The 13141-nt window shown below is 33.9% G+C and overlaps 1 protein-coding gene across 8 annotated transcripts in view; it reads left to right on the forward strand.

Moving 5' to 3' along the window:
• LOC109536123 (serine/threonine-protein kinase Genghis Khan) overlaps positions 1–13141 on the forward strand; it is a 42664-nt gene that overhangs the window by 14018 nt on the left and 15505 nt on the right. For 7 of the 8 annotated variants that reach the window (XR_007282223.1, XR_007282222.1, XM_048669426.1 and 4 more), the window contains exons 6-18: positions 56–110; positions 177–382; positions 445–653; positions 1236–1359; positions 1448–1601; positions 1716–1930; positions 2301–2449; positions 2759–2885; positions 3037–3150; positions 3318–3467; positions 3679–3889; positions 5682–5856; positions 5942–6045. Coding sequence is in view for 6 of the 8 variants with exons in the window: in XM_048669426.1 (XP_048525383.1) it covers positions 56–110; positions 177–382; positions 445–653; positions 1236–1359; positions 1448–1601; positions 1716–1930; positions 2301–2449; positions 2759–2885; positions 3037–3150; positions 3318–3467; positions 3679–3889; positions 5682–5856; positions 5942–6045 (1993 nt within the window). In the remaining 2 variants the exon portion in view is untranslated. The remainder of the gene's footprint in view (positions 1–55; positions 111–176; positions 383–444; positions 654–1235; positions 1360–1447; positions 1602–1715; positions 1931–2300; positions 2450–2758; positions 2886–3036; positions 3151–3317; positions 3468–3678; positions 3890–5681; positions 5857–5941; positions 6046–13141) is intronic. The other variant, XM_048669429.1, reaches the window with a different exon arrangement.

The following is a 13141-nucleotide window of genomic DNA, read 5'->3' on the forward strand; positions in this document are numbered from 1 at the left end:
GCCCTACTTAGTCTATTTTACATTTGCACTCTACCATACATTTGCATTATTCTAGGCTATGGAAGATGGACAAGGTCGATATGGACCTGAATGTGATTGGTGGTCTTTAGGTAAGTAATGTATGCATCTTTATATACATATTAGTTTTTTGCTACAATTAATTTTTCTAACGCAAGGTGTGTGCATGTATGAAATGCTGTTTGGAGAAACGCCCTTCTATGCGGAAAGTCTAGTCGAAACGTATGGCAAGATAATGAACCACAAAAACTGTTTCGACTTCGCTATGGATGTTGATGTCTCTGATGGTGCTAAAGATCTGATCAAGCGATTGATATGTAGTCAGGAATTCAGGTTAGGACAAAACGGAATCGATGATTTTAAGGTAAACATTTGCCTTGCTTTGATTATTAGCTTTTCTAATTTACTCTCTAATTTACGTTTTAGAGCCATCCATGGTTTGAAGGTGTTGATTGGGACGGTCTCAGAGATAGCAATGCACCATATGTTCCAGAAGTGTCCAGTCCAACAGACACCTCAAATTTCGATGTGGACGATGCGGATATTCGAATATCTGATGCGTTACCACCTACTACCAACAGCGCGTTCACCGGTCTACATTTGCCTTTTATTGGCTTCACCTTCACGCAAGGAAGGTAAGCGTTTTAGGGTATTTTTATTTGTAACAGCGAAACCCTAATTTTTGTTAAATAAGCCTATTGATTCCTTAAGTTAGTATTAACTATATTGTGAAGTGATATGATAATTTTGGAAAGTGGACTGCATTTGATTTTATGATTGATCACTTAAAACATAACTAGATATTTTATATGACCATTGTTGTTTTAAGTTACAATATTTTTCTATGAAATATGCACTTTTTACTATCCGCTGCGGTACTTTGTTTTTCGCTATATGCAGGGTGTCAGGATTCAGCCATTGACAATGTAATTTTAAGCAAAACGATTTCTGTAATCACAACCCCGGAAAGTCTTCGTTTAGAGTCCACAGCGTATTAAAAATTTTGAAAAAAATATGAAATTTTCCAGATGGCAACACGGCATTGAATCACAGATTTTGCACTATTTAAACCACATTACATCTGCACAAAATTAACTAACTTTTTCGCTTGAAATTAAATTTTCTATGCATGGTTTTCATTTATTAGGTTCTTTAGTCCCGACGCCCTCGTATTTATTTGGATAATGGTAACTAATAAGGTATATATTTACTTGCAGCTATATATGTGACTTAAGTAATCTATATTCCTTTATATCGTCAGCGTCGGTAACAATGACTGAAAAGCAAAATCAAAGAAATGATATAATGTCGATAGCTCCAGCAACGAATCAACAAAATCAGGTAAACTTATCTTCTTTATGGATGATAACAGGAAGCTGTTGTTTGCATCATTGTGCCTCATTTCACCTACAATTTATATTTATTTTAGCGACAACCTGAAAAAGATGAAAAACAACGAACTTCACCCGATGGTACCAGAAAGCTGCAAGACGAAATTAATATATTGACCAAAAGAAATTGCGAATTAGAATCACAATTACGAAGTTTGGAATCGTCAGATTCTTTGGATGGCGGAGATACTGGTAAGAATATGAATACGTATTTACAGAAACGCATTTTTATTTTATAGTGATTGAATCAATTAGTTATTATAATAAACGGGAGCTTATTGAGTGTTAGTAATTGCATTATTGCAGTTAAAGTAAAAGAACTAGAGAAATTAATAAAAACCCTGAAGCAAGAGAAAGACGATGCGAACAAAGACAAACAGGATCTTCAAGAAAAGTTGAAATTTCAAGATAAAGAGCTGAAAGATGCCGTGGCTCAGAAGAAATTGGCTATGACTGAATATGCCGAAGTCACTGATAAACTAGCAGAATTAAGGGCCCAGAAGCAAAAAATGTCTAGACAAGTATGAAATCTTTTTGAATAAATGTAATACTACAACTTTTTGAATGAGCTTTCAGAATTGTTCTGAAACTACTGGTTTGTTTTAATTACCTACTTGGGTAATTAAGATTTGTCTCTTTAGGCAATCAAATTTATCCAAGTGCAAGTATTTTTATAAACTTGTTGACTTGTTCAAAAACTCAGTTTATCAACATTCTTATCGACTGTATTGCATCTTTTTCAAATCATAGACATTTATCTTTTGTGTGTTTTCCACTGATAAGACGTGTTAGTTAAGACAGCATATATTAAAGTGAACATTTGATATAACATAAGATTCGTTATAATGCTAAGTTTTATAATTTTTGTAAAGGTGATTGCTTTATATTTAGGTTCGGGATAAGGAAGAGGAATTAGAAACTGTAATGCAGAAAGTGGATTCTCTACGCAACGATATCCGAAGAGCCGAAAAATTGCGACGAGAATTAGAATCTAGAGTTGAAGAAGCACAAGCGGAAGCAACCAAAGAGAGAAAGTTAAGGTAGTTTTCATTATTCAGATATAACATGTTGGAGAAAAAGAAATATATAATTTTTACGCGGATTTAAGATTTTACGTATTTTCGATTTGTACGAAAAAATTTTGGAAACGTTGGCCCATGGAAAAATAGTGTTATTTTTTCCACCCATCTATTGACCGAAATAGGCGTCTTTTACTGATTATCATCACTAATTAACCACATCAATCTACATTATATTCTCTGTTTTTTTTCTGGCACTACATTCCATGATGTTTTGCTTAAATCCGTGAACTGGGCAATGTATCTAACAAAATGAATACAACATTTTAGGGAAAGATCTGAAGAATACTGTAGACAGATGCAAGCCGAATCGGATCGATTGAGAGTTAGATCAGAACATAGTCCACGAGATCAACAGGATTCCCTTAGACTTAAAGCGGAATTGGAAAAATTGGAAGTATGTTATGCAAAATATCGTTATTAAAATCTTTAAGTATAAAAGTATTCAAACATAAAAATGATGTCAAACAGCTAAAGAGATTTGCTTTAAAACTCGAGAAAAATTAAAATCGATATACGCACATTTAAAGACATTTGTTTGCTTATAGGTACAATACAATGAAAGTTTAACACAACAGCAAACAAGATATAATTTGGAGCTGACATCTTTGCGAGAGCAACTGCAAGATGCTGAATCACACAGGGATCTTTTAGAAAGGGAGGTATGTAGCCTACATAATTTGCAAACGGAAATTCAGATAACACATCATTACTTATCATTATTATTCAAGTCGCGTTTTATTTTCTATTTGTTCGTGTATTAATTGTTTTCGTTTATTTTTGGTGTTTTTTATTTCATTTTTATTATTTTTTTGGTTATTTGGTACAGCTACAATCATTAAAAGAAAAGTGGGAAAAGTCTAAGCTTGAAGCCATAACAGATACCGAACAAGCGTTGGCAGAATTAAACCGAAGACATGAGAGAGATAAGCAGACATTGTCAGAAGAAAATAAAAAGCTTTCCTCTAATGTTCAGTTTGTGAGTTGTTTATTATTTTTTTGCTTTTCATCCATTTTCTATAAATGTATATGCTTCATATGCTTTTTTATAATTGTCCTATAATAATAACGCATTAATAACTTGGGGTCTTGCTTACTTCGGAAGTTCATTTCTTTCAAATGGCTAATTATGAGATAAGTGATATTAATTTGTTGTGCTAATTATTTGTATGTTTACTTTTCCTTTTTAGCTAACTGAATCAATGAACCGATTACAATCTGAACGAGCAAATTTGGAATCTGAGTACGAAACATTACGGACGAAACAAGATGCTCTGGGTCAATGGGAATCTCAATTATCAGAAATCATTCAGTGGGTTAGCGATGAGAAAGATGCACGCGCATACCTGCAAGCTCTGGCCACCAAAATGACTGAGGAGTTAGACTACCTTAAACATGCAGGTAAAATGGTAGTACATTAAGCCAAAAATGGTTCGGAACCGAGGAAATAATGCTTGACTGGCTTGGCAATAGTTTGCAGTTTGCACAGTGCAGATTAATTTAATGAAGTTTTTTGTGTTTCAACTTTTTAGTGCGAGAATTTGACAAAAGCTTTAATCCAAATCAAAATATATGAAACGTCATTAGTGGAAGACTCAGGAGGTACCAAGCAAAACAAAATTCCGAAAAACTTTTACAATATACATTTAGGAATGTTTTCCGGGCTTTGAAGCCGTGGTCTATCGGAATTTCGAATCGGAAATCTATCAGAATTTCGAAAAAAAAAATAATTTTTTCAGTACGGTTTTTTGTTTTCATGTAACAACTGAAACAACCGCGATCGAAACTTTTCAGTTGAGAATCCAGAATTTTGATCTGATACTTGATATTAATTTCTAATCGAAATTGTTTTTTAATCAGATATTTCTTAAAAACGTATTAAATTAAATTGGATCATATAATTAGTAAACATTTAATATTTTGAAGCATAAACAGTTATCTGCATTCTACAGGATTAGTCAAAAATTCCATTCCGCAACAGCCAAATATTTCAGAGAGGATTGCTTACAATTTTTTGCAATTTTGTACACCCGAATTTTTAAATATCTAAGTATACTTAATACGTAATTCGAGAAAGAAATACATTATAATGTGTCGCCTTGTAATGCTATAAAATTTGTCGTTTACCTCTGCTGAACGACTATACCGGGTGTCAATTTGAAAACTTCCCACCCTTAAAATATTTCTTGCAGTTGAAAAATCCGAATAACCCTGAATTTTATTTGTTAGGGGGACACTTTGAATTATATTTTTAGCCTCCTTGTTTCAAGCGTTTTGTCCAGAGGTTTCCGAATAATCGCGTTTCAAAGTTGTAGAAACAAGCAGACTTGCCTGCAATCAGATCTTGGTTTTCAGGTTACACAAAAACGATTGTATTTGGTCTCCTTGTAATAGAAATGATTAGAAGTGTAGGTTACACTGTTAAAATCGTTGAATAACAGGAAGAAAATCTAGTTTAAACAATCAATTTCAGATTTAGTGATTATTTTACAATAAAACCCATGGGATCTACTTACGCATTATCTTAAGTTGTTCAAAATTTGTATGTTGTATATTTCCCTGTAAACAATAATGAAGTCTATTTTCGGAGTCTCCCTAATATTGATAAGATATTCCCGGATAGATCAATTGGCAGTAGGGGACCAATTGAATGGCCTCCAAGATCACCGGATTAAACACCCCATAGACTTCTTTCTTTGGGGGCATCTTGGGCCGTTGTTTATAAAATACAACCTGCTGATATTAGAATGATGATTTTAGAATTTATTTAAGATTTGCTCGAGTTCTCTCGATAAGTCCAATCTTTGACGTGAAATGGAAATAATCCAGATAAGTGCTTGACAACGCAGAGTACACAAGTATTGGGTCGACTTTTCATTGATGAGTATTTTTAGAAACCGCATACTTGATTTGTTTATTTTCCATCAGTTTTATATTCTTTATTCCCGTGTGCGACGTATCGTAAGCCACAAGCCCTTCTGGATGGAACTAACATGTTTTTGGAATATTTTATTTATAAATTTACAGAATTATAAAATGTTATTAAGTTATTATCAAAGTGAATTCAGATTTTAGACTTGTCTCGGTGAAATAGAAAATATTGTACAGTGGATTCGTCACTGAAAACTTTTCTTTGCCCCACCATCTATGTCTGTATTGAATGAATGAATGCTACAAAATCTATTCTTTTTAGGTGTGTCAAATAGTGTCGGTGGTTCAGACAAAAACTGGCGGAATAGGCGTTCCCAAAAACTGGACAAAATGGAGCTACTTAATCTGCAAAGTTCCCTTCAAAGCGAAATTCAAGCTAAACAGGCGATAAGTGAAGATCTGAGCAAAACTCGGGAAGCGCTTCTGGCCGCTCAAAAGTATGTGTGTGTTGTTTGTAATTGTAGTTTAAACACTGTGGCAATAAAATATTTGAAATACTTTACATATGAATCGCTCTTTCAGGGATCTTCGCGAATATCGACAACAAAATGATAGTTTAGCACTCGATTTGAAGCGGAAAGAGAAGCAAATCAAGGATTTGCAGAACCGGTTAGACTCTGAAGGATGTAAGTTATTAATTACTTTTTGCTCTACTGTTTTTATTATTTTGTCCTTATAGAATTTAAAAGGTTTGATTTTGTTTTATTTTTTACATTTTTTTTATTTTCGTACAAACTACACATAAAATCAAACATTTTAAAGGGATTACACACTGGGGTTGATATATTTGTTGCTTGATGTTATTAGCATATATCTTATCAAAATAACCTTAATTTTTTTATTATAAAATGCAGTTTTTAACAGAATTTTAGAAGATATGTATGTATATAAGATTTAAACATTTTGCTTGAGCTTTTCAATGAGCACTGGTAATTTAAAGCCGTTCAATTTAATTTGAAGCACTCTAAGCTTAGTTAATCGCACGCTTATGGAGCTATTGGGAATTTGTCAGTAAATAGAAGTTCAATTGTGAATGAAATGGTTTGTATTTTTATGCACATGCCTGATTATTAATTGTCTCTGTAAATATTAATATAAAGAATTTTCGGTGCGATTTTAGAAATTATGCAAATGAAATATTGTTCTGAATTGTTTAATAGTGATATTTCTAGACTTCAAAGTTGCGTCCACTTCATGAGAGGCAAATATTAATCAACCCCGGTGTATATTAGCACTCTGACGCGGCTTTAGTGGTAATTGATTTTATTATGTATGTACACACAGTCGGTTCGTGGTTCAAGCAACTACCTTTGGTCATCGGTATCACCTCGTGCTTCTGGGGGATTATGTTGATCTACATGCGGTTCTATGGTTGACAAATGCAACCCTCCTTAACAAGAAATCAAAGTAAAAATTAAGCCTTGCTTTCAATCGCATTTTTTTGGTGAATACAGTCCTGGGCGAGTTGTTAACTGGAACGGGCAGATTGATAAATTTTCAGTTCTATTTCACTTTGTCCATATTGTACCAAATACATGTTGAGGGTTTCGTTATTGCCTATTTAGTTACCTTGTTCGTTCGGGAATGTATTTTTGAGAAACTAACGTAAAGCGAGTCAAGCTGTGTACGTATTTTTGAGTTGTGAGAGAGTAGGACATATTTTTAGACTTTTATAACGCTAAACGAATCCACTATTACACGAATAGTTTATTTTATATGTTACAATTTTCTTCTTTTAGAAGTTACCTATGTTCTTACAGATCGGTTTTTATTCAATTCCAATCACCTTTATGCGCGTTAGGTCGTTATCTTTTTAAATATTAATGGACGAAAGGAAACCAAACCGATTAAGCATATCAGTATTAAAGCAGAGATTCCGCTTAACTCCGATAAATTAAACTGGATTGCCGAATACTCCAATTGCGATAGCTGTTGAACGATGAATAATAATAATTTAATTGAAAATAGAATCTTTACTTTATAAAATTTGTAATTAAAAATTTCACCAACACTTGATGAATGACATAGCAGGTCTCATCAGGCGGTGTGATACCACAAATCTCACGGGTGATATTCTGTTTCAACACAGCAACTAGCAAAGCAGCTGTAAGTCGATTGAGGTTAAATCCGGGCTACCGGGAGGTCAGCTAAGAGTCTGTGTTTAAAAAAATCCTATTCAGAAAAAGTCGACGTAGTCGTTCTATTGTGTTGTTTGCGGTATAATAAGTGGCACCATCTTGCAAGAATCAAATGTCTTGTCCCTCCCTGGTTGAATTCTTCCCGACTACGAACACCCTTCGTACCGTTTTGAGTTAGTGATTACTGCTCAACACCGCGCATTTTCTCAGAAGTAAAGACCGCTCATTCCATTCGTTTCAAGGGCTTTCTAAACCGCTTCTTTTAGAGAATGAAGTGTTTTTTGATGCTTTTCTTGAGGATTATTGTCGCATCAATATCGATGGTTTTACGTGTTAACCAATCTGTGAAAATGTGCCGTGTCCAAGAAATAATGCACAATGTTACTCAAAGATGATACAGTTTTTTGTAAAAGCCTAATAATCAACAATTACCACTGTTAATTAATAAGAGGAAGCACGAAAATAAGAACAACTGTCAAAAGTGGTTAAAGTGCGACGTTTTCTGCTCTAAACTTCATGGGATTTTGCCACTGAATTTGACTCAGCTCGAGGCGCAAACAGTTTGCCGTATCAAGTACATCTTACTAATCCGGCACTTCAATAGACCGATATGTCCAAGAATTTTACGGCACCCACCAAAATAAAACCAATTTTTTTTTAATACCAAAAAGATTATTTTTGTGCCAGCGATGGATGGCTGGATAAACTCAAAAAGCGGTTTGGCATCCGTCTGTTAACCATATCGTGTGAAACATTATCAAGCATCGAATCTGCGGTAGAGCCATTTATCCAGCATTTTAAAGACAACGTAAAGGAAATGGATCTTCTTCCAGACCAAATCTATAATGCAAACTAGAGTGGTCTGTGTTCTAGAGACAATATTGTTGCCGAATAAAACATTCGTATGCTCTAAAAAAGCGAGCGCACCAAGACGTAAAGTGGGTAAAGATAGAATCACATTCATGCCGTGTTCAATCGCTACTGGAACGCACAAATTGGATTTGTTACAATTTATATATTTGTTAAATTTTAAAAGTTGGGTCACGAGAGACGTATTTAGCGAATTGTTTCATAAATACTCTGTCCCAGAAGTCAAGGAGTTTATGAAAAGATACAACTTGCTCATAAAAGCTCTACTCCTAGTTGACAATGCTCCAAGTCACCCAAATGAACAATAACTTAAGTCAAGTGATGGGAATACCCAAACCATCTTGGAACAAAATGTTATCCAAAAAGTAGTCCTCGTATAAAAATAAATTGCTGATCCATATTATATCTCAGGATGGTGACATCTCGCAGAGCCTTAAAGAATTGAATTTCAAGGATGTTGTGTTCTCTCTCGCTTGATCTTCAGGGAAAAAGTTATGGCCTATCATAAATGCTGTATCAGAAACATAAGAATGGGATCCTGAAGATAATCTACCTATTGCCGATGGGTTGCAAAATCTATCAGAAAGAGGATTGGAGACAAGTGAAGAAAATTTAAATTCTTGTTTAAAGGGATTCGACGAAACAGCAAATTATGACAGATGAAGAAATATGTGAAGCAGTACAAGAAGAAGAAGAAAGCCTTGTTTGGAGGCGTCAATTACTACAACTGTAAAAGTTAAACCAGATAAAGCATTTAATTGTTTCAATACCTGCATCATATGGGCAGAAGAAAACGGCATCTCTGCCAAAGATATTATAATTCTGATCATAAGGACTGCAAGTTGCACAAAAGTAGACCTCAATTAAGGATTACATATTTTAAAAATATGTATGCATTTACATGTAAATTTTGAGATATGTTTGAGTTACAATAAAACTTGTCGAACAAGAACACAAATATATATGTATATATCTATACATAAATTATATGTATTCTCTTTATGAACTCCTTTATTTTATGTGGAAGAGCGAAATTTGGTATATTTCTCAGGACTTCACGTTATACGTTTATTAACTTAACGTTATACGTTAATTATGCTGGGTTATGCCCAGCATAATTTATTTTAAAATAGTTTGACTTAAATTTAATACGTCAATATCGAGCAAAAAAATAAAGTATCAGCTATGATATTGACATTTACAACGCATTTCAAGTAAACTTGATGTTAACCGGTTGATCTCAACGTTAACAAAATTAAAAGTTTCTGTAGACTGTCGAGCTGAAGAGTCAAATTTCTGATATCCAAACTACAGGGTGATTCAAAATTGGAGTGGCATCTGGAGGTGTTGTATGTGGGGGTTTTGGGAGTACAGCAAAAATAGTTATTCGTCTGAACAACTGAGATATTTGCAAAAAACTAGATCAGAAAGATGGCAACAATGTTTTTCAGGGGAATCTGCCTAGTTATTATTACGTAAATACCTGTTGCTTCTTAATTATTACAAATTGTAGTAACTATGGCTAAACAGAAAGCAAAGAAAGGACAAAAGAAGAAACTTTGTCCAGGGTTGTTCTGTGCACTTTGCTTGCCGTCCGTGCTGTTAATGGTTATGTATCAATATGGATCAACTAAAATATAATTAAGTTGTTAAATCACAGGAGATGTTCGAAGTTCTGTTCGTTTAACTCCAAATATGTTTATATCCCAATAACTGTCGTGCATTCCTGGCAGCAGTCTGGGCTCACATTTTGAGTAGCTTCTCGTATTCGGCTAATTAACTCCTGATCAATTTGTACCGGTGTTCAGTAATCCATTGGTTTAATGTGTCCTTGTGCTCCGTTTATCTTACATACGTGATAGGAATGTAGCCCTTCCTCAGTCAAGTGTCAGTTGCGCTCTGAGTACCCCTGGCAGGCTCTGCTGCAATTATGTCCAATACTTGTTCCTCTGTGTCTGGACCCTGAACACTTATTGTTGTCCACTATCTTCCTGGAGTCAATCTCCACTATCTCTAGTCCTTTGTTGGTGTGAGTTCTTACAGCTTCTGCGATGTTACTGTGGCATTTCCCCATAACTAGTCGCATATTCGCAAATTCAATGTTTGTGTACATTTTATGAAAGGAGCTTCAACGTGAGTCGCAGTTTGACAAATGCTTGTTATTATTGACAAAGGCTGTGTACCTGTAACTATATGTTAATGACAAAAAACATCATTGCTGCTGACTTTTCATCAAAAAATTGTAGAATAGTACTTTTTTAATATAAGTTTTTTTGTAGTTTGAAGCAAAGGTCGTAATTTTTCTTTGCAAACGATTAGGTATTCCAATAGTCTACCAACCAAACATGGGATCATTTCAGAATAATACTTAATAACAAAGCTGAAATTCGATCTTCAACTCTTAATATCTTCGAGAAATTTTCGAAAAAAATATTCTATATTTTTCTCGTACTCTCTAAGTGAGCCCTTATAGCCCCTCAAAAGGAGTGACGCCAATTTTGAATCACCCTGGATATGTATTGGATTTAGAAATATGTCAGTTCAATACACATGAACACGTATTTCTGATTGAATGCTTTTCGAGTCTTAGTTATTATTGAAAGTTCTTCGCTATGACTGAACATGCAAAGCTCAGGTTTTAAATAGTGTGTAGAGACGAAATAAAATATTACATTATTGATGAGCTTATTTATTCAGCTTTTAACAGTCGCGTCACTATAAATTGTAAGTTTTAGACATTCAGGAACGGATTTCATTGGGTTCCAAAAGTTTCGATTGTTTAGATCAGGTGATGGAGGTGGCCTAGCTACTGTTCCACTTCATTCAATTGATTGTTTTTCAATCATTTCATGTAATATTCCACTGAACTGAGTGAACACGAGCTTTTTCATTTATGGCCATAGATCGCCTGTTTACGATAAATTCAGGCTTATTTACGAATTGCCTGTTAATCTGCTTTGTGTCTGCATTTACACAGGTGTGATGTTTGTAAGGGAACACCTGTCAAAATGGGTAAATTCAACATCCATAAGGACATTATTAAGAATATAGGTAACATTATGTTAATTTTCGTTTCGAACTTATTCCGGGAACATTTATGTTATTTATTACGGGTTTTTAAGCTCAATTTCAAATAGTTTGTGCTGAAAGGCTAGAGAAGTGTATACATATATAAAACAAACTATTACAATTATACCAGACATTATTACACTTGCATCACACTTCTTCATTCATAACATCTTTGGTTTTAAATAGATTTTTAAATTGCAATTATTTGGATTTATTTTTGTTTTTCAATTTTTCTTGAAAACATTACTGTTAAGTTTGATTGAACTGAAAATAAACGAAACTTTGCAAATGCTTATATGGTTTCATTTAAATAAGCAGAGTGGAAACTTGCTAATCCACTATTGCTCTTTGGGGAAACGTTTCAATTGTTCGAAGTCTCATTTTAATGTTTTTATACTATTTATAGAGACGAGAATTTCGTCGTAAACATCCGAGCAAGAAATCATGTAAGATATCGCAAGAGTCGGGATAGGCCATCCTCAGGCACCCCCAAGACCGGTTACTGCCAACGTCGAAACTTGCACTATCTTACTATTTATAAATACATGTGCTTTCTTTTGCTTTGCGCATTTTTAAATTTCTTAATAGTAGTTTCTAATGGAGGATATTTTCGATTGTGATTTGGATGCTGCTGAAAACGATATTTCAAACGCATTTGTTAAAATTCTAATGCCAAGGGCAATAGTTGATTTGACTCGTTTTTTCCCCTAAAAATTAAACGTTTGTGAAATTTCATGCAGCAAGTGTTGGACTTTCGTCATTCATCAAACGTCACGTACCTAAGGGTTAGTTAACTACGCTACGTTTTTGCTAATTAAAGTAACTTTTTACATCGGACATTGCCGATATTATGCAAAATAGAATTTGTTAGAAAATGTAATAATTTATTTAAATTATTCTGACTGATCAATAGAGCGGAATAATGCATAACTAAATTTCGAAGTGAATGAATGAATGTAATTTATTATATGCAAATGGTTGCTATTAACGTTAAATGTATCCGGTCTATTTTTCATAATATTGATCTGGTCCTTTTTTAGCTTTAATTGAACCCTTGTTACTGCTTGGAGTGCTAATATATTGTATTTTGTCTAGATATTTTTTGCAGCTATGTATTGTGGATTTGCATTAACAAGGTCGTGAAGCAAACGCCTTTAACGGAATTGCGCCTTGTATAGCAAGTTCGTGAAAATAAAACTTAAAGTACGAACACTGGGACTAAAAAGCATGTGGCTTCTCAGCGTCAATGTTTTCAATTCCGGTTGGATCTGTATTTTTAAACATCTCCGATACATTTTAGCATAGTTGAGCTGGGTGCTATTTTTGCAATCGCCTTGTGGAGCCGATTTTTTTTTGAACATAAGTTATCCCACAAGTTTGGTTGAATTTTCTAGTAAGTTGATCATTCGGAGTCGGCAAACATTAATTGATTTATACAGTTAACAAAAATGTAAATATAATAACTTCAATTAGACCTATTCGGAATTGGGATAACCTAAATATGCAAGTGGAAGAAGAGTTTGAATTGGAGTCAAAAATTATTGATGAAAAATGAAAAAAAAAATGAAATTTTGCAAAGCAAATTTAAACTTTGCTACAAATAGGTAAACATGTACAGGCGTTTATCTACAATAGATATACAGGT

The sequence above is a fragment of the Dendroctonus ponderosae genome, unplaced genomic scaffold (assembly GCF_020466585.1).
Source record: "Dendroctonus ponderosae isolate FM_Combo_2020 unplaced genomic scaffold, Dpon_F_20191213v2 Dpon_F_20191213_8, whole genome shotgun sequence".
Classification (NCBI taxonomy): domain Eukaryota; kingdom Metazoa; phylum Arthropoda; class Insecta; order Coleoptera; family Curculionidae; genus Dendroctonus; species Dendroctonus ponderosae.